We start from the raw sequence: 27443 nt of genomic DNA on the forward strand, positions 1-27443 counted from the left end.
ATCAGCCATCCATTAAGCACCTACTATGTGTCAGTCACTATGATAAGCACTGGGGCTATAAGGAAACAGCCCCTGCCGAAAAGAGCTGATACTCTAGTATTTAGTGAGACAAAATGAACATATGAATATACAAAATAAATGCCCTTTTAGTGAGAGGCCCTTGCAGCTGGAGGGGAGGGGAAGGTCCTGACATCAGGAAAGGCCTAGTAAGAGGCATCTGCCCCAACCTGGGAAGGAAACCAGAGGTTTTAAGACGCAGAAGGGAGGCGAGCCAGCCTGGCTGGACCACAGCGTGTGATGACCGCTGCATGGGCCCAAGCTGGGAAGGGCTTTAAATGCTGAACCAGGGGGTTTGCCTCTGGTCTTGTAGGGGACTGAGTAGGGGAGTGGTGCAGTGAGACTGTACTTTAGGAAAGCTGCTCTGGCAGCCCTGCAGGCAATGGAGGATTGCAGAGGCCTGAGACCCAATGGTTGCAGTCCCACTAAGATACCTTAGGGAAAACTTCCCTCACTCCAGGCTGAGGCTGAAGCTGCTGTATCCAGAGTCTGACCGTGTGTGTCCTGGATCCCCTCAGACCTGGGGCGGAAGCGGGAGCAATCACCCAGACACAGGGAGGGTCCTATCTTTATTGATGCTAGAAGGTGGTCAGGCACAAGCCTTCAATGGTAACAGACATGGTTTTCATCTCAGCCGGGGGAGGAAGGAGAATTCACGCTATCATACAGAGGGGGAAACTGAGGTTCAGAGGAGGGCCTTATCTGCAGTAGCTGGGAACATGACAGAACCAGGCTTCAGATCTGAGTGAAGAGCACTCCCTAAACTACCACAGCAGATCCCAGGGGTCCTGGCTCACTTGAGGTGACCCCTTCTCCCTGACTTCCTCCCGTCCCTCCTGCTCCATCTGGACCCCCAGCTGCTCTTGGCTCCCTCCCCACACCAAGCTACCTTGCCCTCAGACAGCCCTAGGCAGGGCTGAGAGTGTCTACACCAACCAGGATAAGCCACAACAGCCTAGGCTACTCTAGGGGGTCTGAGTGCACGAGCCAGGCCGGGCAGCTGCTGAGGCATTGCCCTGCCCAGTGGGGGTAGTGCTGTTACCAACTGCGGACCCGAGCAGGCTCTCTAGTCCACGATGGCAGAGCTGGCCATGGCATTCACCCCACAGGCCCGGGCCCCTCGATACAAGTAATAGTAACCCTATAAGGAAGGAGAGGGAGAGAAAAAGAGCTGGAGTGAGAAAATGGGAGAGGAGGGCTGGATGGGAGGAGGGGATGAAGTGGGGGGAAGGACTGGGGGGGGGGGCTGAGGCCAGACCGCTACTACTCACCTCCTCACCCCAGTCTTGGCCCCAGCTGTTCTTGATGGCCCAGAAAGGGAGGCCCAAGCCTGCAGAAGAGAAACCATTGATGGCTCCATGAGCCAGGCAGGGCCCTGAGAGGGCCCAGCCTTGGCCCCAGAAGCCCCTATGGGTTCATCGAGAGATTACATTTCATGGTACAGGGTACTGTCCAGAGAGGCGGATGTTTGAGCCAGCATTTCTCCACCATGAGACACTCTCAAATAGGCATGTCATTCAGTCATGGGGGCTTGGAAAACCCAATCCGATTCTATTGGGGAGGATGGACGGGGACGGCGTCAAATTGTCCCAAGATGGCCACCTCCCACCCCACCCCACACCTGCCCGCCCCCCACTCACTGCCCGGGATGCTGGGTGACTTACGGTTGCCATAACCCACAATCAACACAGCGTGGTCAATGAACCAGGGGCTGCAGAGGGGCCGGAATGGGTGGGAGACCCCACGGCGGTAGAACTGGGGAGAGAGTACGAAGTTGGAGCTGGGCGGGGGGGTGCCATTCCCTCCTGAGGGCTTGGGGGTCTGAGGGGGGCGGGACAGAGGCCAGAGTACCCTCCCTCACCTGCATGCCAAAGGCATTGAGAGCGATGGAGATGGGGCCATTCTCCGCCAGCCAGGCAGCGAGCTCTGGGATGGAGGGAAAGAAACAGGGGTTACTTGTGGGGTAGCCCCCGAGGCAGCTAAGACAACGGAGGGTCTTCCTTATGACTGTTTCCCTGCCAGCTTTTCCTTCTCTACCTTCTTCATCTCGGCTCAGGTCCACCGAGCTGTTGATGTAGGCCCTCGCCTTGTCAGGAGAAAAGGTGCACCGCTCCTTGTGGCCCTCGTAACTGTAATCCTTCTCTGTCTCCAGCCCACCTGGGGAAGCACAGCATGTGTTAGGAGGAGGGAGGAGGAGGCAGACAGGGGACACCAAGCATTGGGCCAGGCTGAGAAGGGGGAGAGTCAGGAGAGCAGAGCCAGGGCCCCCTCCCTCGCTAGGTTCCCCCATCTCCCAGGTCTTGCCTCAGCCTACCGAGTCTCTCAATAGCTGTATAGGCATTGGAGGGAAGGCCTCCACCACAGGCGTGGTCCAGGGTGTCACAGTCCACCAGCTCTGCATGGAGGGACAAAAAAAGTCATGAGGTGACCAGTGGTCAAAGTAGGGCCAGGGAAAGATCTTGAGCCAGAGCCATACTTACCCTGCTCAGAAAGGGCCAGCAGGGTCCCATGGCGTAGAAACCACTGCCCTTCCACGTTGCCTGTGACAGAGAAGGCCCAGCAGGACCCACACATGCCCTGGGGAGAGACAGAGGAGCAGGGAGCTGCCTTGGGGCCCACCCCCTCCCCAAGGCTCCCCAAGGCTACTTCCTCCCTGGCTGGCCAGCCTCCCACCCATTCTCAGCCCTCCTTGTGCTCTTCCATGGCCAATCATTCACCTGATTCTTGACTTCAGTGACAGCCCCATGATCTCTCCAGTCCCAGGCAGCAGGGGCTGGGCCTTTGGCGGGTGGGGCTGGCCTCAGAGCTTGGCCTGGGAGGCTGCTTAATAGGGGGTTCAGATAGAAGGTCCGAAACTCCTCCTCTGAGGGGAATGAAACAGATACCATGGGGGAGCAGCCCTTCAGCAGGGTCGGGGCAGAGGTTGGGTAAGGCAGAGAGGCTGGTGAGGCAGAAGCTGATAAGGCAGAGGCTGGTAAAGCAGAAGTTGGTAAGGCAGAGGCTGGGTAAAACAGAGGCTGGTAAGGCAGAAGCTGGAACGCAGAAGCTAGTGAGGCAGAGGCCTGGTAAGGCAGAGGCTGGTAAGGCAGAGGCTGGTAAAGCAGAGGCTGGGTAAAGCAGAGGCTGGGTAAGGCAGAGGCTGGTAAGGCAGAGGCTGGTAAAGCAGAGGCTAGGTAAGGCAGAGGCCAGGTAAGGCAGAGGCTGGTAAAGCAGAGGCTGGGTAAGGCAGAGGCTGGTAAGGCAGAGGCTAGGTAAGGCAGAGGCTGGTAAGGCAGAGAGGCTGGTGAGGCAGAGGCTGGTAAGGGCGGCTCACATCAGCAATATCTGGCAGACCACACCTCCCTGGGATCCGCTCTGACCAATGGACCCCCTGGTGGGGGTGAAGCTGATCCTGCTATCCCCTCATACCTGTGAGGTCACTAAACTTGGTGACTCCGTACTCAGCAGAACCCTGATCCAACTCTTGCATCTGCCGGGCCAGCTCAAGGTTCTGGGCAAAGATGCCCAGACGCCGCTGTGTCTCTGTGGATGAGGAAGGGGGCTTACCAAGCCGTACTCTGGGACACGAGGGTATCTGGGGCATGTGTCTCCCCAGGAAGGATAGGCTTCACCAAACCGGCTCCTCTGCTGCCCCCCAAGGACCCTGGGACCTCTCCCTCTGACTGGAGCTGAAGCCTTCTCTGTGTGTAGTCTCACCCATTAGAGTGGGAACTCCCTGAGGGCAGGGGCTCAGCACAGTGCTTTGCACCTAGCAGGTGCTTAATAAATGCTTCATTCATTCAGGGAGTAATGGGCAGGATTGGGGAAGGGAGGGGGACATTAAGCACCTACTGTGTGCCAGGCTCTGTGCTGAGCGCATTACAAATATTCTCTATGCACCCTCTACCCCAGGGGTGGGGGTCCTTTTATTAAGGGGATTTATTCTGTGAAGTGTGGATTCAGTCAAAGGGCTGCACTTAAGGACCTAGAATGGCCTTGAGGCAGGTTCTCTCCCCAGCCAACCCCGTGCAGTTCTCTCTTCTCGCCTCCACCTCCCCTCCTGGCCTCCCTGGCTTCCTGCACGTGTCAGCTGAAATGCTGCCTTCCACAGAGGCCTTTCCCAGTGCCTCCGCCCCTTACATGTCCCTGCTGGGTAACGCCTTCCCCCTCTCAATGTCATGGTATTTATCTCGTATGTTCTGGAAGGTGCCCGGGAGCTCCTGGAGCTGTCCTTTGCATGGCAGTGCTTAACACAGGCCTTGGCACACAGAAAGGGCTTAATAAATGCTTCCTGACTGGCCGACCAAGCAGCCACTATATGCCAAGGCCCGTCCTACTCATTGTGGCTACAAAGCCCAAAATGAGAGTCTCTGCCCTCAAGGACCTTACATTCCCTGGCAGGAGAAAACACACACACAGACAAACCTCAATGAAAATGATACGAGAGAACTGGGGTGTGTGTGTGATGGGGAGCAGGGAAGGCTTCCTGGAGGAGGTGACACTTGAACTGAGCCTTGGAAGAAACAAGGGGAGGAAGGAGGGCATTCCAGGCACGGGAAACAGCCTGGGTAAGGGTATGGAGATGGGACATATGAGGAGTGGAGGGAAAGAGATGCTGGAGAGAAAGGGTGGGAAGGGGAGGCCAGGCTGGGTGCCTGGCACGTAGTAGGCACTTAATCAATGCCTGTTCCCATCCCTTTCCCGTCAAAGCTCAGAGGGGCTCCTGAAGCCCCCAGGGAGTGGTGGAAGTTTACTGAGGAGGTGAGGGACGGCTCAGGCCTGCTTTAGGAATCACTTTGGAGCAGCAGCTGTGCGAAAGGGGAAACCCAGCCAGGAGAGACGAGGCACTGAGGCCAATGAAGAATAGGAACAAAAACGACAACGGCAGCACGCGCTGGTGTGCCCTAGAAGCGCGGCAGCGAGCTTCACAAAGAGGAGCTCACGGGCACTGTTATTGACCCATTTCACAGAGGAGGAAACTGAGGCAGGCAGTGGTTCCGTGACTGGCCCAGGGCCACTCTGAGGCTGGGTTTGCATTCAGGTCTTCCCCCGGCCTCCAGGCCCAGCACTCTGTGCACTGTGCCATCAGCTGCCCGCTGAGGAGGCTATTCTAAGCGCAAATGTCAACCTCAGCATTGCCACTTTGCAGAAACAGAGGCTCAGGGTCATTGCCCCAAGAAGAATTTGGCCTTGGGTCTTCTTCGTTTGATCTGCAGGGCTGTAGGTACATCCTCATCATGGGAATGCAGACCCGGAGGCCTGGAGGTGGGCACTGACCTGCCAGGCCCGACTGCCTCCTTACTTCCTGCATGACTCTGGCCCAGTGACCCAACCTCTCTGGGTCTCAGTTTCCTCACCTGTAAGAGGTGTAGAGATTGGATGGGGCTGGGAGTGGGTTCCCAGGCAGGCGGGCCTCACCTGTGGCATTAGCATAACTCTTGTTGTAGGTGGTGAGGAAGTCCTTGAAGAGTGTAATCAGCTGCACTGAGTCACCCTAAAACAGAAGGATTAGCTGCCCACATGTCCTGAGCAGGGGGAGGGGCTTGGAGGGGTGAGCTCAGCCCTGAGAACAGCCCAGGGAGGCCCACACCTGGACTGCTCTGGCTTCTCACCTGTGATGGGGGGACGGGAGGCTGATCGCCAGAACTCCAGGGAAGATGCTGGGCCCCTAGCCAGGGTGAAAGGAAGAGCAGCCATTTAGGGGAGCCCTGGCCCAGCCCCCCTCCCACAAGAGCCCAGCCACTCCTCGGGGACCCCAGCAGGGCTCTTTCTTCTCACCAGGCTGGCCGCAGTCCTGCTTCAGCAGCGTCTGCTTGGCCCACATCTGGTCCAGGACTTCAAAGCGACAATGCTGAGGCAGAGAATGAGTCTGTGTTGGGGTGGGGATCAGACTTCCCTTGAGAAGTGGGGAGCAGAGTCAGGGCATGGCTTCCTGGCAGCGAGGGGCACGTCATGGGCCCCTTCCTGGAGAGGCAGCCCACTTGGGGTCAAGAAGACTGAGGCCTCAGGGTGACGCTGGGCAAGTCCCTTTCCCTATCTGCGAATCCGTTTCCTCACGTGTAGGACAGGGCTGGGGTTAGACTGGAGGGTCTCTAAGGGCCCCTCCAGGTCAGAAGCCAGGATCCCACAATCCTCCCTGGACAAAGGGCCCTCAAAAAGTTGGGCCTCTTCCTCGTCAGGCTTTCTGAGAGCTCTTTGCCCCAACTTCTCCTTTGTACCATCACACCATCACCATCCTCACCCTCACCATCATCCTCATCACCACCATCACCATCATTTCCTTTAGAGCAGGGATGGCGTCCTTTTTATCTTTGCATCCCGTTGCCTGGCATAATGCCTGGCACATAGTAGGTGCTTAATAAATGCTTACTACTTGATGACATCAGTCAATAGATCGTCAGGCCCGGAGTCAGGAAAACCTGAATTCAAATATGGCTTCAGAACTTAATAGCTATGTAACCCTGGACAAGTCACGTAGTCCTGTTTGCCTCAGTTTCCTTATCTGTAAAATGGGGATGATAATAATAGCACCTCCCTCCCAGAACTGTTGTGAAAATGAAACGAGATAATAGTAAAGCACTTAGCACAGTGCCTGACACATAGTAGGTGCTATATAAACATTGGCTATCATTATTATTATTACTTTTATAGAGCATGCATTCATCGTAGCATGCCAGACTTGGCCCTCAGAGCCTTCAGAGGCTGCTTGCCCCGCCCACCTCTCATCTGACAGAAGAAGGGGGGGGGGGTCTTCCCCAGGGTCTCCCAGGCAGGAAGCCGCAGAGGCAGCTCTAAAGCCCAGATTCTTCCACGCACCAGACCCTCTAAGCTGCCTTTCCTTGCTCCTCACGACAGTTCTTGAGGCAGGGGCTGTTTCCTTTACAGATAAGGAAACCTTAAGTCTCAGAGAGAGCGAGTGTCTGAGCAGAAGTTTGGCCAGAGCATAGGAACCATCTCAGTACTGTTATAGCCCTCCTAGCAGACCAGAAGCTCTTGGAGGACAGGCACGGCCCCGTTTGTACTTTTGCACATCAATAATACTTAATAAATGTTGGTAGGCCTGGAATGGAGAAAAAGGGGCTGGGGCCCGAGTCCAACGCCTTGGGGGCTGATGAGAAGCCCAGTGGCTACTCCCCGATCTGGAAAGACACCCTGAGTAAAGTCCACACAGATGCTCTGGGAGAAACAGGCCTTGAACCAGATCCCCAGGTGCTTGGGTATGACTCATGGTGTAGTTGTTTATATCTGGGGAAGTGGGGGGAAGGCTGTTTGGTCAGCTCCCTAACCCGTGACGCTGAACAGCTGAGTCAGACTTACTGTGGATGTGTTAGGGCCAAGAAAGTCACAGGACCTGAGCCAGGCTCAGACCTGTCCAAGCTTGGGGTCTCAGTGCTTACCAGGGTCCCTGAAGACTGCGGGTCCTTGCAGGCTGTGGGGGGGCTGCAAGGAGGCTCATGCAATGTCACTTCTAGGGAATACAGCACCCCATGGGCCATCTGGACAAGAGAGAAGGAGAGGTCAGAAGGGGAATTGGGAACCTAGGTCCTCACCCCTGAATCCAGCTCTGGGGCCTCCCTTTGCCTGCTCTCCATTGCCCTCACCCAGCAGATGCTCCCCTCCATTCTCAGGCCCCATCCACAGATGCCAACTGGCAGGCTGACACTGCCTTCCAGATGCTGAGGGCCCAGAAGGAGCATGGGTCAGGAAGCCTTCCCCCTCCTTTCCTCTCCCCCAGGCCCCACTTTTCAGTTCCAGAAGTGTCAAACGTACATGTGGCCCACAACACATAGGGCAGCGCTGCCAAGCCAGACTAAAATGTAATTGGGAAATATATAACAAAATAAATAAAAATACAATAAAACAGGTAACACATTTTAAAACTATGTCATATGGGATCCACAGGGATCCTTATGTACAGTTTGGTGACCTTGTTTTTATTTGTTTAACCGCTCTGCCCTAGGACAAGCCCTCCTGGGCTGGACTCCAACTCTCCCCCTTTATCCAATCAGGGTCCACTCCCCCCTTCCCAAGTTATTGGTCGGGGCCCATCTGCTGTGCCAATGACCCAAGGGCCCCTAGAGCCTGGCCATGTGCCCTCTGCTTGGTCTTGTGGACCCCTGGGCATTGCCAGCTTACAGCTGTGACACCCTCAGGACCCCTGCAACCCAGAAGCCAGATCTCCTGTGCACAGTTGTCTCCCCTCATTAGACTGCGAGCTTCTTGAAGGCAGGAGCTGTCTCTCCTCTCTGCATCTGCATCCCCAGCGCTTAGGAGGCCCTTAAGAAGGCCAGCCTCACATGTCCACCCTATCTGCCCCCACTCGACTTTAGGGCACGCCCTCAGCCCCCAGTCCATGGGGGGGGTAGAGGGACCTCTGGAGCCCCACCCTGAGATCCCTCACCTGCAGGCCCCACCCCATCAAGTAAGGCCCGCCCCTTCCCAAATAAGACAACCCCCTCCCAATGCCGAGCCCCTCACCTGTAGGTTGCACCCCCATCCCCTCAGGCCCCCGCCCCTGAAGTCAAATTACCCTCTTAGTCCCTGCTTCTTACACACAGGCTCCTCCCCACCGGCCCCTGACGCCCCGCCCCTTCACCTTCAGGCTCCGCCCCTGGACACTCTGCAGCACGGCCGCAGCCCCAGGATGGCGGCCTCGGTTGTAAACCTCCATCGCAAACTGAGCCGGGGCCTCCAGCGTGGGGTCTGACGCCAGGGGAAGGTGCCAGCCATCCCCGCCCGGGAGCAGAGACGACAGTATCGGGAGGAGCAGCAGCCAGGCCGCCATGGCCGGACAGGGGTCAGACTCCGATCGGGATCAGCTGCTGAACTCAGCTCTCGACTACTCTGGAGGACCAGCACAGCCACCAGTGAGGCCTCTTCCCGCAGCGAGCTCCCTGGAGGAGGCGGGGGCTCGGCTGACCAATGGGCGTGGAGGGCGGCCCGCGCCTGCGCCTTAGCCTGTTTACAGGAGCACGTGGGGCGGGGCGGGGCGGGGCGGGGCGGGGCGGGCCCTACTGGGCGGACCTCAGAGCCCCGGGCTCTCCCCTCCCCTCCCTTTTCTCCTCCCCCTCCTCCTTCTACTGTATGTTTGTACATAGTTGTGCGTCTGTTGTCCTCCCCCCTCCCCATTATTATGACATCCTGGAAAACAGGGACTGTGTTTTGCCTTTCTTTGTATGCCCAGCGCTTGGCACGGTGCCTGGCACAACCCTCACATGGCCAGGATCTCTCAGCCAGTGTGTGACTGACGTGGAACTGGAACCCAAGACCTGCCTCCAAGGCCAGCTCTGTCTCCACTACCCCAATACAGTAACCTGCAGGGAGGGTGTAGAAGGCCTGCTCCGCCGGCTCCCGGCGCCCACGTCTCCCTGGGACAGTCTCCTTCCACGAGCGGCCGTCAGACCTATTTCATCCGACAAAGATGCCGCAGAGCCGCCCGGCCCACTTCGGTGGGAGAATTGGGGGAGGGGGGTTCTAGTCCGTAGTGAGTGACATCGGACTCCCCCGTCCTCATCTCTGCCTCTTAGAATCACCGAGACGCGGTGGTCCCCCTTCCCCCAGCTGCTAGTGCCTTCACCCCAAACCGCTTTGTATTTAAATGCAGTGTTTCTCTCCGTGGAAGGTAAACTTCTGCATCGCCAGCACCCAGTCAGGGACCGGCACATAGTAGGGAGTGTTTGCTGACGGAAAGCGGCTTCCTCTGTTCTGCTGGAGGAGGAGGGGAGGGAAGACTTTGAGGGCAATGGGGCCCCATTGCCAGGGACATTGCCATGCGGTCTTGGTTCCTGGCATGATTTCTAGGATTTTTGACATTTAGACGACCTTCCTTGCCCAGAGAAGCCCCACAGGCCAGAGGTAGAGAAACCACATGAAGCTATGAGAGGGAGGGGCAGTCACAGGTCCAACTGCGGGTTACCCTGCTCCCCCTTTCCCTTCCCGCTGAGCCGCAGGAGGGCTGGGGGCTGCCTCCCTCAAAGTGGCTGAAAGAGCCGAGACCTTGTGCCCTTGGGGACCGTGCCTGAAGGTGGGGGAAAAAGAGCTGACGGGTCAGCAGCCTGGGGTGGCTGAGACCGCTGGGGTCTTAACCCTTGCTCAACCTGCTTCCCTGCAACCCTGGCTCCGCTCAACTCCAAACAATTTAGTAAATATTTATTAAATGCCTACCGTGTACTAGGCGAAAGAAAGAGAAAGAAAAAGCCAGTCCATGTCCTCCAACCCATCCTGACCTTCTAACTCTATCCCCATAGCTGGCATTTTGTAGCTAAACTCCCTGAGAAGGCTCTGGACAATTGGTGGCTCCTCTTCCTCGATTCCTTTCTTCTTAACTCTCCACCATCTGGCCTTTTCTGCTGGTTACCTCCAGTTCATTCCATCTGGGTCTCCTTTGTACAAGGAGTTTGCCTGTTCCCCTCCCATTAGACAGTGAGCTTCTCCAGCAACTGCCTTTTGCCTTTCTTTGTATCCCCAAGCTTAGCACAGGGAGAAGGGAGGTGGGCAGTCACTGGAAAGGAGCTTTGCTCACTTCACAGCCGGAGGGTTTGGGGTAGGTGAGGACAAGGCTCTTGGTGCCTGGATGGCAGCAGGGATGACAGAGGGCAGAGGAGAATGGAGGGGAGAGGGGGACCCAGGAAAGATTTGTATCAGGGACCAGAAACTCTTCGGGAAAGGGTTTGGACAGAGGATGGTTCAGGGGGCGGTAGAGACAGACAGACAGACAGACAGACTTCTAAATAGCAAACATTTGAGAAGCTGGCCCTGTTATATCCTTGGACTTGTTTGAAATTCTAGCAGCTTTCAGAAAATTCTGAGTGATTCTTCTCTCCATGTATGAGCTAACATCTCTCCCTCCCTCCCTCTTTCACTCTTGTGTATTATTTGGTGGATTCCAATCTCTGTAACCTCTCTGATTTTGGCTGGCTTGTTCGGCTTGGATAAATGGGTTTGCTCAATAGTCACTAGTTGTGATGGTTTTTTGGGGAACCAGCCTTTGATATGGTGAATATAAAAGTGCAAGGCCACCCTCCCCCCTTAAGAGCAGTAAAGGGAGCTCTCATTCAGGATCTATCATCCCAACACCACCAGGATTTGAGAGGAACAGATGAAGAAAGGGCATTCCACCTTGCAGGGCTCCTGAGGCCTATTTGCCCCCGACAGAGCTTGGGTGTGAGTGGTAAAGGCCTGGCCCTAGGCTCTCCTCCTCCCTTCAGAGGCTGGCCAGACCACAGAGCCTATCTGTGCTACCTGCCAGCCATGTCTATAGATGTAGACATCTGTGTGGGCTAAGTATTAGGTGTAAAATGAGGGGGTGTGGCTGAGTAGCTTCTGAAACCCCTCCCATGGCAACATGGCCCAGTGGAGAGAATGCTGGATTTGACTCTCCTTGAGACTTTTCTAAGCCTCAGCCTCCTGGTCTGTAAAAGGAGGGCTTGGGCTGGGCCCTTCCATTTCTAAGTCCTTTGGCCCTGACATCAAGCCAAGAATGCTCTAAAATGGGTGTGGTCCTGCCTTTGACACGTGCTGTTTGTGATAATTAACTCCTTGGTGTCCCCAGTCAACTGATAAGACTGGGAGTTACAGGTAAATTGCTGAGATGTTTTAGTGGAGGAAATTTTCAGACCAGGATTTCACCACAAAGATGACATTACTTGTCTAGACAAAAAAAAAATGTTTTCCAGTATGTTTTGTCTATCATTGTAAAATATACTTTCTTTTTAAAAAAATAGTATTTTGTTTTTTCCAATTACACATAAAGACAATTTTAAACATTCATTTAAAAAAATTTTGAGTTCCAAATTTTTCTCCCTCCCTCCCTCCTTTCCCCCTCCCTAAAATGGTAAGCAATTTGACATAGGTTATATATATGCAATCCTGTAAAACATATTTCCATATTAGTCATGTTGTGAAAGAAGAAATAGACCAAAAGAAAAACTCCACAAAAAAATAAAGTGAAAATAGTCGGCTTCAATCTGCATTCAAACTCCATCTCTGGAAGCGGATAGCCTTTACCATCATGAGTCCTTTGGAATTGTCATTGTTTTATCACAGGATTGGATCATTGTATTGCTGAGAAGAGCTACGTCATTCATAACTGATCCTTGCAAAGTTTTGCTGTTACAGTGTATGATGTTCTGGTTCTGCTCACTTCACTCAGCATCAGTCCATACAAGTCTTTCCAGGTTTTTCTAAAGTCCACTGTTTGCTCATTTGTAAAACAGGCACAGCAGTGCTTCCATTAAGAATGTAAGTTGCTGGGGCAGCTAGGTGGTGAGGTGGATAGAGCACCGGCCCTGAAGTCAGGAGGACCTGAGTTCAAATCCAACCTCAGGCCAAACACTTGACACTTACTAGCTGTGTGACCCTGGGCAAGTCACTTAACCCCAATTGCCTTAAAAAAAAAAAAGGAATATAAGTTGCAGAGCAGGCAGCAATTTGCATTGGTGAAAGGAATCTCTGCACAGGGACTTCCATATACCAGTGAAATCACACACACACACACACACACACACACACACACGTTCACCCTGCCTCACTGGGCTGTGTCTTGTAAACTGTGGTATGAATGCAATTTTTTTTGTTCAGTCATATTTGATGCTTTTTGACTGTATTTGGGTTTTTCTTGGTAAAGATACTGAAGTGGTTTGTCATTTCCTTCTCCAGCTCATTTTACAGATGTGGAAACTGAGGCAAACAGGGTTAGGTTAAGTGTCTTGCCCAGGGTCACACAGCTTGTGTCTGAGGCTGGATTTGAACTCAGGTCTTCCTGATTCTCAGTGCTCTATTCACTGTGCCACCTAGCTGCCCTGAATTTTGACCAGAAGAGAAATGAAGCTAGGCCAAAATTGAAGCTTTCAAAGGTTCCAAGTTGCAGGACAGGTGTTCCTCTGGATACTGAGAGAGGGAGTTTTCTCAGCAAATCTCTTATATGATTGCACCAAAGCAATCACAGCTTCTGTCCATAATAACGTGGATGTTGTACGTGCATGTACATCTGAGGATACACAGAGGGGATACACATGTGTATACATATGCATATAGAAACCACATCTATGCATACACATACATCTCTATCTCCATATGAATGTAGGAGGTCAACTGGAAAAGTTGACTTGGAGAGCTGGAGAAGGGGCTGATGACCCTCCCCTCCCCCCCCATCACATAGTGGAGCTCACCATGCCAACTCTTTGGCTTCCTACCTGGGCAACTTTGGAAAACTCTCATGGCCTCTGGAGGCCTCAGTTTTCTAATCTGTAAAGTCAGAGGGTTTGGACGAAATGACTTCTAAGTTCTCTTTTAGCTCTAAATCTATCAACTGACTTCTCAGTGCCCTCAAGCAACTGAGACTAAGGCATAGAGGAGGCTTAAATCTGAATTGGTAGAGAAAGTTCCTCATTAAGAGATTCTTTGATGGAATCACAGGTTTTGTAAGACATATATAAATACCTACATGTACTATGCTTTAAACCCAAATCACTCTGGCCAGCAATAGGTTCCAGGCCAAGCCCCACTTGGTCATTATTTGGGCCCAGACTGGCTCAGAATGAATGTAAACAACAATTGTTTCTGTTTTGGCCAGAAATCCTGAGGGTCTTCCCCTCCCAAATTTATCTTTTTCTCTTCTTTTCTTTCTTTCTTTCTTTCTTTTTTTTTTTTTTTTGACTAGGTAAAGAGGACATTCTCTGCCTCATTTCTTACCTAGCCTTAATCACTGAATGGGTATTGCCCCAGTCAAACTGAGACCTATTAAAGACCTTAGCTTAGAAAGGCCAAGGTCTCCCACTGCATTCAGGATCACCTCCAGTTGTCCTGCTCTATATCTTGCCACTGGACCCAGATGGCTCCAGAGGAGAAAGTGAGGCTGGTGACTTTGCACAGCCCTGCCTCACTTAAATCTAATTCACTTGCATGTCATGGCATCATCTCCCTGATGTCATGGTCTTCTTCAAGGAACGGAGGACAAACAACAATACACACATGCAAATGCACATTACACATACATATACATAAAGGCACACACATGTATTTTACATGTTTGAAATCTGTTTGTATGTGCAATTTTGACCGGTGGACAAATGTTGAAATTAAACGATCTCAAAAAATCAAACCTCAGATGTTCAGGGCTGATTGTATGACTGCATCATTTCATCTTGTTATAATAATCAAGAAAACTTAAATCTTTCCATTTACTCCTATAGGGCTCACAATCAAACTGGTGATGAGGTAGTCCATACTGGGGAGACTGGGTCAAACTGTCTAAAGGCAACCAAGCAGAGAAATCCCAGGGCTTCGGGGAAAGGAGCTAGGATGAAAGCATATTCCTTCTCCCCCTTCCAAATTCTGGCTCAGGTAGCCAGTGAATCTCCTTCCTCATCAGTAACAGCCTTGTTCAGATGCTACCTCCTCTAAGAAACTTTCTCTGATTAAAAAAAAAATTCCCTCAGGCTGGGGCACAGGGTCCCTGGTAGATGTGTAACTGGCTGAGTATCATAACTTGGATTGTTGGACTTTCTCTAAACCCAGCCATGGGGGACAGAAGTAGGGAAACTATGGATCTAGATCTGTGAAAGATTCCCTCAGACTTCTGTGGTCCAAAAAAGCCTCAATAGATTCTTCTAGTGGAGTTCAGCCTCTTTGAGGAAAAAGGTCAGGGTATACACCTTAGGGAAAACTGTAAAAGCTGGCTAAGTGTGTTGTTACCCTTTCCATCCCATCCACCCCATCCCATCAGGGCCCAAGCCCCACCAGTACCCAGGGCAATGCATACGTTCTCCTTCTCCAGACTCTTCCCCATCAAAACCCACTCCCAGCAAAGGTTCAAGATGCTCCATTGTACCTTTGGGCTCACTGATGGTGTCAGCTCTGCTCTTAACAGGGCCGAGAGAAAGAAATACAGCTCTAGCAATGGTTTTCAGCTATCAACAACAGTCTGGAGATGTGGAAGTAGGATGGGGCCAAGTCCCACCCTATCAGCCAGCCACGGCCTTCTGTAACTGCTGATTAAGCCAGACCTGAGAGAGAGCTTTTTTTTTTTAATCTAGACTCAAACCAAGCATCCCTTAGAATTGGAGCAGAATGAATTGCTAAACAGGTTCCCTCTCTTTTGTTTTACCTGGCAAATCCTACTTTACCAAACACTAAGGTTCAGACCCAATTATTCTGAGGTACCAGAACTTGGCCACATTGATTAAGCAGGATTTGAAATTAGCTGGTCAACTTGGGGCCTGCAGAGCCTTTTGTAAAACAGCAATTTTCATCCTATAGCTACGGTATCTGTTATAACAAAATATGAACTCAACTAAGATCTCCCTAATTAGTCCCCTTCTCCCCCTCCTCCTCCCCCACCCCGAGGCCTGGATTTCTTAGTCTACCACCAAGGGTGACTCATTTGGGGGACAAATGGGGACAGAGAGTAGAGAAGGGCGTAATGTTTGCCGTTTAGACATTTCTGGGAGAGGGAATGAGGCCATTTTCTGAGTTTCCTGTGTTTTTAGGGTTAAGGGAAGGCAGTTGTGAGCCCTTTTGGACCCGGACCAGCTTCTTGGCTCGCCGTTCCTGCTGCAGCCAGTACAACATCTCCACTTTGTCCCTCTTCATCTTCTCCAGATAGCAGCGCCCCTTGTACGTCACCGACTCCCCGAAGGCAATCTGGATGTCCCGCAGGAGCCTGGTCAGCAAGGCCTCCACTCTACTGATCTTCTCATACAAGTGGCTTCGGATCTGGGACTCTTCTGTCCAGCGCCAGAGGTCATAATCGACCTTCAGGAAGAAGCGATTGGGGTCAGAGGCCTCTTGCTCAAAGTGTTCCAGCTGGGCTAACAAAAGCTCTCGCTCCTGGATGGGCTGCAAGGCCTTCTCCCAGGCATTCACTAGGGCAGGGAGATGCCCCATGCGGGCATTGGTGCTGTACTTGATAGCCATGTCCAGTCGATCTTTGTCTGGCACCTGCAGCGCTGCCCAGATTCTCTCCAGTCGTCTCTGGAGCAGCTTGACTTTCCTGTGGTCTCCCAGGCATTTGCTCCCCTCAGCCCCCAGGCCATCCTCTAGGACTGAGTTGGCATCCCAGATACCTGGCACAAACTCCCTGGCATCCTCTTCCTGTGCCAGTGGAGGCAGGGGCAGAAGTTCCAGGGTGTCTTTAGTGATGACAGGAAGATGGACGGGTTCCTCTTCTGGGTACATGTGGAAGACCACATGGAGGAAGTCACAGTCCTGAGTGGCCAGGTACAAGAAGTAGTCATCTGGGGTCAGCGTGGCTTTCCACCAGCGCATCCAGGAGGCCTTACTTTTAGCCCACTGCTTAGGCGTCAGGGGAGTCGGCAGTGGGAGAAGGGGATCGAGGCTTATGGTATGGACTCTGTGCTTTCCAATGCCGTCAAGGACGGGGTTGATGACTCGATACTTGGGATCTCTGTACAGGAAGGTTGAGGCCATGAGGCTTGACCAGTCCTTTTCTGACGTGGGCTCCACTAGGGGCCCCTTATCAAAGAGCAGATAATCAGTGGAGACTCGACTCAGAAGCTCATTGTAGATCTCCTGGATGCTAGCCCCAGCAAAGAGGACGGCATCCAGGTCTTCCAAGATTCTGCTGTCCAACTCCCCTGACAGGTGGTTATAGAGGACACTTTCCTCCTTCACAAAGAAGCTGTCGTGGAAGGCCCGCTCTGAGACTCGGACAGCTGCTGCCTGCAGCACCATCTGGTCCTTCAGCGTCAGGGCCACCGTAACTGGCTGAGGATGCATAGTGGCCTTCAGGCTGGGCTTGTGCTCCCACTTTCCTGAGGCTTCTTCTTCTTGGAGGGTCTGCAGAGTCGTCTGCAGCTCTTCTACTCGGTAGTTGCCTTTTGGGCCACGGGTCAGGGCTCCAAGGAGAGGAGGTAGGGTTGAGCTGTGGTGGGGCTTCCTGGACAGCTCCACCTTCAAGTTTTTCATCATGTGCTTGAGGTCCTCTGAAGCTGAACCTATGAAGGCCTCCTTTCGGGTCTCCCAGGCTAGGATCAGTGGGGTCAAAGTTCGAGGGGGAGGGTAACATATGCCCAGTTCATTTGAAAGCTTCCAACCTTCTCTGAGGTTGGGCAAAGAGCGGCACTTCCTGGGGTTATGGAGGTGCAGGAAGGTCCGCAAATCCAGATTTCCTGCCAAGCTCAAAATCCTTGAGAGGTCAGCCCTCGGGGCATGGTCAACCTCTGGCGCCTTGGGGGGCCTGGGGGCTACAGTGGGCAGCCAGCGTAGGTACTTTCTCTGGTCCAGGTCTGGGATGGACCACAGCCCCTTTAAACGATCCAGACAGGGCCTGCCTAGGAAGTCTGGCCGGCTCAAATGAATCAAGTAATTCATGTTGAGGGCCGAACACGGGATCTGGGCAAAGCCTATGCTGTGAGGCCAGGGCAGAGGGCAGAGCTTGGACGCCTGGAAGGTGCCAATGGTTTGCTGTGGAATGAGGGCCTGCTTGCGGGAATAGTCTGGCTTGATGGCCCCTGTGCCCTTCTTCAGGAAGGAGCGGAGGCCCTGCAGGTCTTTGAAGTCGGAGACCAGGCGGCGGTAGACGACGGGGCTGGTGAGGAAGCGGGAGCAGTCGGTGGCCAGGCAGGCAGACAGGCGCGTGAGCGTGGCGGGCTCGGTGAGCACGGACTCGGGCACCGACAGGGTGATCAGCAGGTGCAGGTAACGCAGGAAGAGCTCCTCTGAGGACAGCACCACGTGAGTCTCCACGCGCTGGCGCAGTTTCTGCTGGTCCCGCGGGCTGAGGCCCGGCTCGGGCGGCGGTATCTGCCAGCCATACTGCAACTCCGACAGGATGACTTCGGCCAGCCGCCGCCGGCCCTCTGGGGGCACTTTGGGCACGTGGCCCACGCGGGACAGCCGCTCCGACACCAGCAAGCACAGCGAGCCCGGAGACAGCTGCTCCATGAAGTAGGAGTCCCGCCCCACTCGGGCGTCACTCTTGATCTGCGGAGACGTGGGCAGAGGCTCGGGGGTCACAGAGATCCGTGCCTCCTTACCCGGGAACAGCGACAGGGGCCGCAAAAGCCGATGGTACAGCTTCCGGAGCTCCGGGTCCGCCGTCCTGTCCGACGGAGGCCGCTGCCGCTTCCTTCGCCCCAGCCCGTTCTTCCTGTACTCCATTGCTGCAGCTGCTGCTTGACCCCCGAGCACCTGGCGCTGGGAACCTCAGACCCCCGACGCATGGATTCTCACATCTGATACCCAGCACCAGGACAGCTTTCTCAGGAGCCTCTAAGACGCCTGGACGCGTCGCTATGGAGACAGACAGGGAAAAGGAAGGGGCAGCACCGCTGGGCCTAGCCTAGCCAATGACTACACGCAGTGGAGAAGACGGGCGGGAGGAATGAACCAATGATGAGTTGGAGAACGTAAGGTCTCGGGATACAGCCCTCTCTGGACTCTTCTGATTGGTGAGTGGCCAACCGCGGTCAGGAGGAGGAAAGAGGCGGAGTCTATGAATCCCGACCGCTACGGGTGGGGGTGGAGGTGAGGAACGCTAAGTCTCGTGACTCCGCCTCCTTTATGCCAATCTGTCTGGTGAATGGCTAACTGAAGTCAGGAGGTGGGGAGAGGGCGGAGTCTAGAACCGCCGGTGGACACGTAAAAGGGGCCAAAGGTCTCACGGTCCCGCCCTACCCGTCGGCTTCCAGCGCCACTGGGAGAGTCGTACTGCCTTTGGAAGGTTGAATATGGCTTCTGCTGTAGATGTGGCTGCGCCTGCGCAGGCCGGGGACAGCAAGACAGCGTGCACGGTGAGGGGGCAAGCGGATCTCGGTAGAGAGGGCGGACTGGTCAACCGCGCTGACTGGAGTGTTCACTCCAAGGGAGCCCCTGCGTGTGTGTGTGGGGGAAGGGCCCCCCCCCCCCCGGTTCCAGGTTCCAGGTTCCAGTAGCTACTGGGAGCTTGAGCAGCGAGTCACGTGGGTTGGGAAACATCGCCCCTATTTGCATAGTCCCACCCCTCGCTTCTGTGCCCGCCCCTTCCATGCGCCTGCCTTCCTGTTCAACATGATCCCGCCCTTCACCAGCGTAGCCCCGCCCTCTCTGGTATAGCTCCGCCCCACCATCATAGCTCTTTCTCCCACAGCTGGAGTTTACTGTGCAAATGAGCTGCCAGAGCTGCGTGGACAAGGTGCAGACATCGTTGCGTGGCATGGCAGGTAAGAGAGTGAGGCCCGGGTTTGGCGACTGAGGATTGGATTCGAATCCCTTTCCCTCCGCGTCCTGCCTTCTCTGAGCCTCAGTTTTCCCGTCAGTAAAAGTGCGGTGGCATGGCCCGATGGCCCCAGGGCAGCTTCCAGGTCTGGGGCCATGGCCTTAGGGGGTCGGCTGCCAAGTGTTTTTCTGGCGGCTTCTTCACCTTGACCTTTTTGCAGACCTGGACTCTGTCATCGCTGCCCTCCCTCCTGACCCCATCCCCTTGTCTGGCCCACCCAGCTTCCCATCTTTGCTGCACCTTCCTCCAAGGCTTTGCCCTTTTCCTGAGGTTCCCTCTGGCTGATCTCATCAGCTCCCTCCACTGTCCCCTCTGTTTGATGCCTCTGGGTTGTCTCTCTCCAACCCATCTCCAACGACCTGCTGGATGTGGGCGCACCCCCTTCTCACTCGCTGAGGTTCCTAAGCCCCCCTCCCCAGGATCACCTCTGTGTCTTTGCACAGGCATGCTCCCCTCCAGGAATGTCATCCCCACTCACCTCTGGGGCTCACATTCCTGCTCTTCTTTCAGGGTGCAGCTTGGGGCTCATCTCCCACAAAGCCTTTCTGGATTCCTGGCCCGTGGCAGACACTTAAACAGTGGGTCTCCCGTTCTGTTTCCTCCCCAGCCCCTCTGTTTCCAGCCTTGCCCCTCTGCAGTCCATCTTCTCTCCTCTGGTTCATGCGTGTACTCTCTCTCTCTCTCTCCCTCTTTCCTTCTCCCGCCTTTAAGGCGGCCTCAGCTCCTTTTTGGCATTGAAAGTCCTGGCACGCCAGCTCTGCCAACCTAATTGGCTGGACCTTTTTGCTTCTTAGCCTGTGTTCTAGCCAAATGGCCTTCTTGCTGCTTCTCCATCTCCCGCCCTCCATACCTTTGCACTGGCTGTCTCCCCTGCCTGGAATGCCTTCCCTTCTCTCTTTGTGCCTTCTAGATTCAACTCAACTACCCTGTTGTCCTGGAGCCTTTCTTGGTGCCCCAGCCCCTTATTCCCCCAAGTTCAATTTACATTTATTTTGTACCTAGATAAATGGATTTGAGGGCAGGCCTGGATTTAGTAGGTGCGTCATTGACTTTGGTTGAATTGAAGTTGCCCAAGGGTCTGAGGTCATAGGTCATAGGGTGAGGCCAGGGAGGATCCCCTCTCACTCCGTGTTCTCTTGGGCCTCAGTTCCCTCCTCTGTAAAATGAGGGAGTTCAAGGTCTCTTCCTGCCCTGTGGCTGGGCCAGGGGAGGATGTTAACGGTGACAGGTAGGGACACAGGATCACTTGTAGACATCAGCTTGTACTGGGCGAGGGGCAGTGCAGGGTCCCACAAGCGATGCCTGCATTCATCTGGATCTTCTCACTCCAGACCCCCACACCCTGTAATTCTTACCTTCCTGTCCCAGGCTAACATTCACCTGGATTGGCCTGGCCGGAGTTAGTGAGCCCTGTGGCCAGGCCATCCTGGGCTCATGTCAGCTCCCGTACCTTCTGGCTGGCTGAGTCTGGCAAGCTAGCGGCCATGCCTTTGAAGGCCTTCCCAGGCTGCACTGTAAGACCAGGAGCTGCGGACCAGATGCTAGCCTGGCCTGCTTTGATGGGGGATTCTCCTGACTGGGAGATCCTGTTATACCAAAAAATTAGCGAGTTGACCCAGACTAATATAAATTGTGGACTTTATTATATTAGTGCGCGGCTGCCAGGGATATTCACATCCAAATCAAGCAGCCCCCATTAGGGGTTGAGCTAGGGTTTATATAGGGAGTATACAGGACAGGGAGGGGGATGGATCTTTGAAGTCTGGCAAGAGGAAGAGTTTTGGGGCTGGTCAAGGACACCCCTCTCCCTCTGTCTACACATGATAATGCTCTGCAAACTTTCTCACAATGGAGGCTTCCAGAGATATGATCTGAGGGCTGTGGCCTGAGCAGCCAGATAAGGGTCTTGCTAGGAATTTGGAGGTTTCCAGAGATATGATCTGAGGGCTGGAGCCTGAGCTATGCAAGAGTACATTTCACTATTGTTTAGATTTAGGAGGAAAGAGGTCTGGGGCAAGAGTAAGCAGCAGCTTCTGTTTTCCATGGCCTAAAGGGTTCTACTACCTAAATGGTAAAATAATGTTCTGCATTACAATCCCTTCCCTAGATGAAGTCCAGGGGCCAGACTGAAAAACTGCTGGAGTTGTAAAAGTAATCTCCTCGCCACATTCTGGTGAGATCTTTGGAGGAAACCAGGGCCAGGGAGGCTGGGAATGAGCATCGCAGGGTTTAATTACGTCATTATATAGAAGAGGAAATTGAGGCCCTAAGCAGGTGGGGAAGGGCCTGCCCTGGAGTCCCATCAGCTCAGAGTCCCATTGGCTGAACCACAGCACCCCCCAGTCACCAAAAGACACTATCCTTCTAGGCTTATCCTCATGCTATAGGGGACCAGGTCAGGAACACGAAGCAAGTAGGCCTTCCCCAGGACACCAAGACACCAAAAAAAGAGGAACCCCCAAACCATCATCCCTTAGCTTCTCTCCTGCTCCACCCCCCTCCCTAATCCTGCTGACTCATGCGTCTCCCTAGAGTCTGGAAGGCAGAGAGAGGAGACAGGCCTGTGTGGCCCCTCAGGGTCTGCTGGAAAGGGGAGCCCCTTTGAGTCAGGGTTCTGGCAGCTGGCCCCTCCTTGGACCCCTGGGCTGGCCTCAGCACTGTTCTCCTGCTTTCATGCCTTCTGCCCTCCCTCCTCTGGTACAGGCAGGTCACACAGACTCACCTTGTTTCCTTTCTGGTCCTGGTGGTTCTGGACCCAGCTACACGGCTGGACACCCAGAGTAGTCATCAATGGTTAGATGCCACTTTGGAGAGGAATGTGCCCAGGCCTCTCTGTGACCCTGGGCCCTTCAGCATTTCTCATCAAGGACTAAGAAAAAAGCACTGATGGCCTGCCCAGCCACGGCCATGGTTGGAGCCACGAGGCTTTGGGAGCATTAGGCTGAATCTAGCAGGCCAGGCCCCATACTCGGCCTCCAAAAAGCAAAGCGGCACAGATTCAGGATGAGGAAGGCTTGTCGAGATGGTCATGGGCGACTGACTGACTGAAAAGCAGGAGGCCTGGTGGGGAGAGAAGGCTCTGAAGACTGGCTTTTAAGCCTGGCTCAGACATGTTGTTTTAAAAATAAATTTCAGAACAGTTGTTGCCCTTCTGGGTTTGACAAATACGTACAAATAGGAGCATTTCCCGCTACAGAGAAGTGGGAAGCTCCTCACATACAGCTTGGTGGATCCGGACTTCCAAAGCTTCCCCCCTTGTCTGTTTTTCCTTCCCTTCTGTTCTGTTCTGGGCATTAAAAAAAAATGCTTCCTTAGGCTTTTATTCTTTTTTAAAAAACATTTTGTATGGGTATGGCTGCAGCGGCAATACTGCTCCAGTCCAGAAACCATTTTTAATCCCTCCCTAGTAACCAGGAAGTATAATTAAGCTCACAGCCCCAGCCATTGGCCCTGGCGTTCTCGGGGTCAGGAGGCACCCCCTGGGGGGCTCGTTGGCCATTGCATCAGTCAGCATTCTTGAGTCATCCAGAGTGGTTTTCGCAGGGTGACCTGGGTGGCCCTGGGCAGGGACTCTCCCAGCACTCCACTCCCAGGGTTTGTCATGAGCATTGGGAAAAGCACTTGTAACAACTCCGGTAGCTCAGCTTGGATCAGTCCTGTGGCGTGATAGAACAGCCCACGAGGCTGGGGCGCTCTTGGTTTGCTTAAAGAGAGGCTGTAGCGGGGGCAGGTGGGTGGCACAGTGGGTAGAGCTCCAGCCTTGGAGGCAGGAGGACCGGAGTTGAAATCTGGCCTCAGACGTTTGATGCTTACTAGCTGTGTGACCCGGGGCAAGTCACTTGCCTCACCAAAAAGCAAAACAAAACAAAACAAAAACCATTTCCATGTTAGTCATGTTGTGGAAGAACACATAGACCAAAAAAAGAGGCCATAGCCCCCTGTCCTTGGCCCCGGTCAGACCATATCTGGGCTGCCCAGTATTCTACCCATGGATAAGCTGAAGTGTCCAGAGGAAGGCACATGAGGTAGAGAAAGGCCTTGAGGAGTGGTCAAAGGAGCTGGGGCTGTTGAGGCTGGAAAAGAGACAAGTCAAGTATTTGAAGGGCTGATCCAGGAAGGAGGGGCTCGCCTTGCCCCGCAGGCCATCAGAGGGCACTTTTCCCTGCCAAGCCGTGGCTCCCTTGGGCCAGGCAGAGCAACGCAGACCCTTCCTCAAATCCTCGAAGGCCGTTCTCACATCCAAATAGTCAGACCTGGCCCAGAGTGGAAGGCGCTGGCCTCTGCAGCCCTGCCCAGCTGCAGGCATGCCTCCGACCCTTAAATTCCCTGTTCCTGCCAGCGTGAAGGCCACAGAGGTTGCTCCCTGCCCAAGGTCCTAAGAGGCTGAATCGGGATTTGAATCCAGGTCTTGTTTCCCCTCCCCCATCTGCCACACTGGGCTGCTCTTCATCGAGGCGCAGGTGATTCCCTCCCGCCAGCCTCGTTGTCCTTTTAGAGCCGGGTACGCCACCATGTTGGGGTCCAGGACCCTTTGGGCAGCCTGTCTGGTGAAGCCAGGGGATCCCTTCTCAAAACTGTGTTTTTAAGCTGTTGAAGGAAATGCTAAATTTCGCATACAGGTTAGTGAAAGAAAGATAGAGGGCCTGATTTGGTTTGGTTTTCCCTGTCCAAGCCCCTGAAATCTATCCACAGGTCCGTGGGCCCCAAGTTAAGAACCCCTGCCTTAGACTGGGGTACAGGCCAGCTGTTATCCTGGGAAGGAGGGCGCACCGCTGGCCCAGGGGCCCAGTCGGGGTTGTGGGCTGTGTGGGCATTGGAGGCCAGGTGTCCGTCCAGGGCTTCTCTTGAAACATGGGCACTGCCTCAGCTGTGACTCCTTGGGACACCCAGGGGTGCCACAGAGGGGCTGCTATGGAATCGGCTGGATTTTGGCGCAGGCGGCCCAGGTCGTCCACCCTTCTTCTCTTGTTGCTGTCTCTTCCTCCTCCTCCTTTGTTCTCACAGGTGTCCAGGGAGTGGAGGTGCACCTGGAGAACCAGAGTGTCCTGGTGACCACCACCTTGCCCAGCCAGGAGGTGCAGAGCATCCTGGAGAGCACGGGGCGCCAGGCGGTGTCAAGGGCATGGGCAGCCACGAGCTTCGTGAGCACCCGGGCCCCAGGATTGTGGCAGGGAGGGCAAGCTTAGGGAGCCTGGGACGGGCATGGGGAGAATGTTCATCCTGGGAATGGGAAGGCTTATCATCGCTAGAAAAAAGGAAGCTGGGGGCGAGAGAGGGGGTCAGGGAGGGCTGGGGAGGGCAGTTCCCCTGTCATCATCTTACAGAGAGCCTGGGGGTGGCTGTGGCCATGTTGGGGGGGGGGTCAGGGTGGGCTGGGGAAGGCAACTCCCCTGTCACTGTCTCACAGAGAACTTGGGAGCGGCCGTGGCCATCTTGGGGCAGCCCGGGGCCGTACAGGGAGTCGTGCGCTTCCTACAAGTGTCCCCTCAGTGCTGCCTCATCGAGGGGACAATCGATGGCCTGGAGCCTGGACCCCATGGCCTCCATGTCCATCAGTATGGAGACTTGACCCAAAACTGCGCCAGGTGGGTAGAATGACTTTCTGTCAGCCTTGTGTCCTCCCTGGGTGTTTTGGCCCCTTTTTCTAGGTGCTCAGATGCCTGGATAGCCAGCAGACTCTGGTAGGAGGGCAGGATACCTAACCCCTCAAGGGATTGCACTGGCTCCCTTCTGCTGCCAGGACGCCCTGCAGACTCTCCTTCCAGCTCGTCCACCCGTGGAGCTGAAGTGGCTCACCCACACTTCTTCACGTGGACGCTCCGTCTGCCGTCTTCACCCACCTTGCCTGGGTTGCCGTGGCCCCTTGTGGCCCCCCAGAGGCCCCCGTTTCCCCTGCCTCTCCATCCAGTCACTCTGCGTCTATTGGGACATGAACTCGATTTGCCCATGTGTGAATGTGCTGCCTTCCCTCAGTAGAGGGCAGGGGCTGTCCCCTTTTTCCTTTATGTGCCGCTGCCTGGTACACCAGAGGAGCTTAATAAATGCTTGTTGATTGCTTGCCAAAGAAAGATGTACAGCAGTGCTTATGAGCCGGGAGGCCCTGGAGGCTCGGTGGTCCTTGCTGAAAGGCCAGTGCCCCATGGGATTCTGAGTGAAATGGACGTAATGATGGGGCAGGGGAGGGGCCGGGGCCAGGAAAAAGGAGCAGAGCTGTTCACAAGCCCCGATGGGACCGAGTCAATGCACCAGCTGTTTGCTCAGCTCCTACACATTTAATGCCAGGGACGCAGAGCCCAGGAGTAGCTGGAGTGGGTGGGGGTGGGCGGCATCCCTCACCTGCTGAGCTCCTCCATGCCCGCGAAATGCCTTTGGGTTGCAGCTGTGGAGACCACTTCAACCCTGAAGGAATGCCCCATGGAGGCCCCAAGGACACCCACCGGGTAAGCGCTGGTGCCAGAAAGGCATCGTGGGACCCTGGCTTTAGGGATGGAAGGGACCTTGGAGCCAGCCAGGCCAACCCCCTCATTTTGTGAGTGAGGGCGCTGTGGCCCGGGGAGGTAGTGACTGTCCCAGAGGCGCCAAAGGGGCTGGAGCCCAGAGGGGGTGGGGGGGGACGACACCAGAGGTGCCTTCCAGTTCCTGCCCTTGTTGTCCTGGCTGAAGTCAGGAGGAGCAAGGAGACCCTCCACTGTCTTGCCCCTCCCAGCACCTGGGAGATCTGGGGAACGTCCATGCCAACGGTGTTGGAAGAGCGACCTTCAGGATAGAGGACGAGCGGCTCAAGGTACTGAGGCAGCTGATGGGGTGGGGGTGGGGGGGGCAGAAATGGGACAGGATGGCCTTCTGTCCAGGGGGGGCCTGAGAGCTGCTTCCTCTGCAGGTGTGGGACGTCATTGGCCGAAGCCTGGTTGTTGATGCAGATGAAGATGACCTGGGGCAGGGAGGACACCCACTCTCCAAAGTCACCGGGAACTCTGGAGAGAGGTGAGGAAGCCCTCCCCTCTCTGGGTGTGGGGGTGTTTCCCTGGAGCCTTTGGGTGTGGCAAGGGCCCCTTCCCAGCTCACACCAACCATCATCCTCTGTCTCCTGTAGGCTAGCCTGTGGCATCATCGCTCGCTCTGCAGGCCTCTTCCAGAACCCCAAGCAGATCTGTTCCTGTGACGGCCTCACCATCTGGGAAGAGCGGGGCCGGCCCCTCGCTGGGAAGGGGGCGAAGGAAGCCTGCCCCAAACCCTGCTCACCTTTGACCTGCTGGGATGGCTCAGGCCCTCTCACAGTTCTCCCTAAGAGGCTCCAATGATGTCTCACTGTCTAATCAAGTTGAATCAGAATGCCTCCCCTCCCCTCTGGGACCAGCACCGAGCAGGCCGCGATGCTCCTGAGTGACTGCTTCTCCTCTGCTGCTTTCTCTTCAAATTAAAGTTTTATTTTCCTATCAAGCTCCACACTTACCAGTGCTCTTCACCGCATCCTCCCCCTAGCGGAGGAAGGGTAGCCAGGGTCTAGCTTCTTTCCTGTTTCCCAATTGATATAAGGTCAACTTAATCAGTAGCTTTTGTTTTTCAAACACCTAATAAACAAAGGTTTGTTAGAACATCTGTCATATTGGGCAGACTCTTAAGGAGTCTGAACATTAGTAAGCTATTGGCTAGATTTTAAGAATCTGAGCACCTTAATGGTGACAAGATGGACCTCATATACAGAAGGACGGTGGGAGGGATCCAGGAGGGGCCTAGTAGTTTGGGGTGATGGGAGGAGGGGTCTAAGGAGGATCTGGATGGGAATGGCCAGTAAGCTAGAGTGAGCAGAACTCCTGGGACCTGGACCACAGTGGCCAAGGGAGAATGGAGCCTAGCTAGGATTAAGGGTGGAAAACGGCCAGGAGCCATGGGGAGGTAAGTTGTGGAAGGAAGATTGGGTGTAGCCACAATGAAAGTCCAATTGATGGGATTATAGCCTCAGGCTAATGTCAGAGATTTGGCCATGTGGGAAAGTCCAGGGTTTTTCTCTCTGGGGCCCAGATCCCAATCCCATCATTCCCCCCTCAAACAAATAGAACCCAAATTCTTTTGGAGTAAGGGGCGAAGGTCTCCGCTTCTGAAACTGCTTCCTGCTGGCAAGGGGCATAGAGCTGTCCCTGCCTCAAGGGTCCCCAAAGAGGAGGTTGATGGAACAAAGCACAGGCTGCAT

General features: G+C 54.5%; 3 protein-coding genes across 3 annotated transcripts; 1 reads left to right on the top strand and 2 right to left on the bottom strand.

Annotated features, from left to right (window-relative positions):
- Positions 1–613: 613 nt before the first annotated feature.
- On the bottom strand, positions 614–8944 carry CTSF (cathepsin F). The gene is made up of 14 exons (XM_020968163.2): positions 8633–8944; positions 7434–7532; positions 5815–5887; positions 5649–5704; positions 5455–5530; positions 3466–3579; positions 2775–2920; positions 2538–2634; positions 2372–2452; positions 2095–2214; positions 1919–1983; positions 1722–1812; positions 1329–1387; positions 614–1198 (listed from the first exon to the last, which is right to left on the bottom strand). The coding sequence occupies exons 1-14, from the start codon at positions 8819–8821 to the stop codon at positions 1124–1126; spliced, it is 1341 nt and encodes a 446-aa protein (XP_020823822.1). The 5' UTR covers positions 8822–8944; the 3' UTR covers positions 614–1123.
- Positions 8945–14154: 5210 nt separating this feature from the next.
- Positions 14155–18292, bottom strand: CCDC87 (coiled-coil domain containing 87). Its single transcript, XM_020968244.2, has one exon. It carries the CDS (start codon positions 18154–18156, stop codon positions 15469–15471), a length of 2688 nt encoding a protein of 895 aa, XP_020823903.1. The 5' UTR covers positions 18157–18292; the 3' UTR covers positions 14155–15468.
- A 243-nt stretch (positions 18293–18535) lies between these two features.
- On the top strand, positions 18536–26692 carry CCS (copper chaperone for superoxide dismutase). The gene is given in 10 exon segments (XM_020968247.2): positions 18536–18788; positions 19124–19196; positions 24257–24364; positions 24367–24393; positions 24660–24837; positions 25632–25692; positions 25959–26036; positions 26133–26236; positions 26346–26472; positions 26474–26692. Coding segments are annotated over 10 exon segments (846 nt in total). The 5' UTR covers positions 18536–18725; the 3' UTR covers positions 26501–26692.
- The last annotated feature ends 751 nt before the right edge of the window (positions 26693–27443 follow it).

This window comes from Phascolarctos cinereus, unplaced genomic scaffold (genome assembly GCF_003287225.1).
Source record: "Phascolarctos cinereus isolate Bilbo 61053 unplaced genomic scaffold, phaCin_HiC Scaffold_9;HRSCAF=440, whole genome shotgun sequence".
Taxonomy (NCBI): Eukaryota; Metazoa; Chordata; class Mammalia; order Diprotodontia; family Phascolarctidae; genus Phascolarctos; species Phascolarctos cinereus.

Bases quoted from the DNA above. Each gene is read 5' to 3' on its own strand.
- CTSF (XM_020968163.2), bottom strand. From the start codon at position 8,821: ATGGCGGCCTGGCTGCTGCTCCTCCCGATACTGTCGTCTCTGCTCCCG. The intron at 1,984-2,094 runs GTAGAGAAGGAA...CCTCCATCCCAG, and splicing joins CCTGAGCCGAGATGAAGAAG to AGCTCGCTGCCTGGCTGGCG. The intron at 1,813-1,918 runs GTGAGGGAGGGT...CTCTCTCCCCAG, and splicing joins TCAATGCCTTTGGCATGCAG to TTCTACCGCCGTGGGGTCTC.
- CCDC87 (XM_020968244.2), bottom strand. From the start codon at position 18,156: ATGGAGTACAGGAAGAACGGGCTGGGGCGAAGGAAGCGGCAGCGGCCT.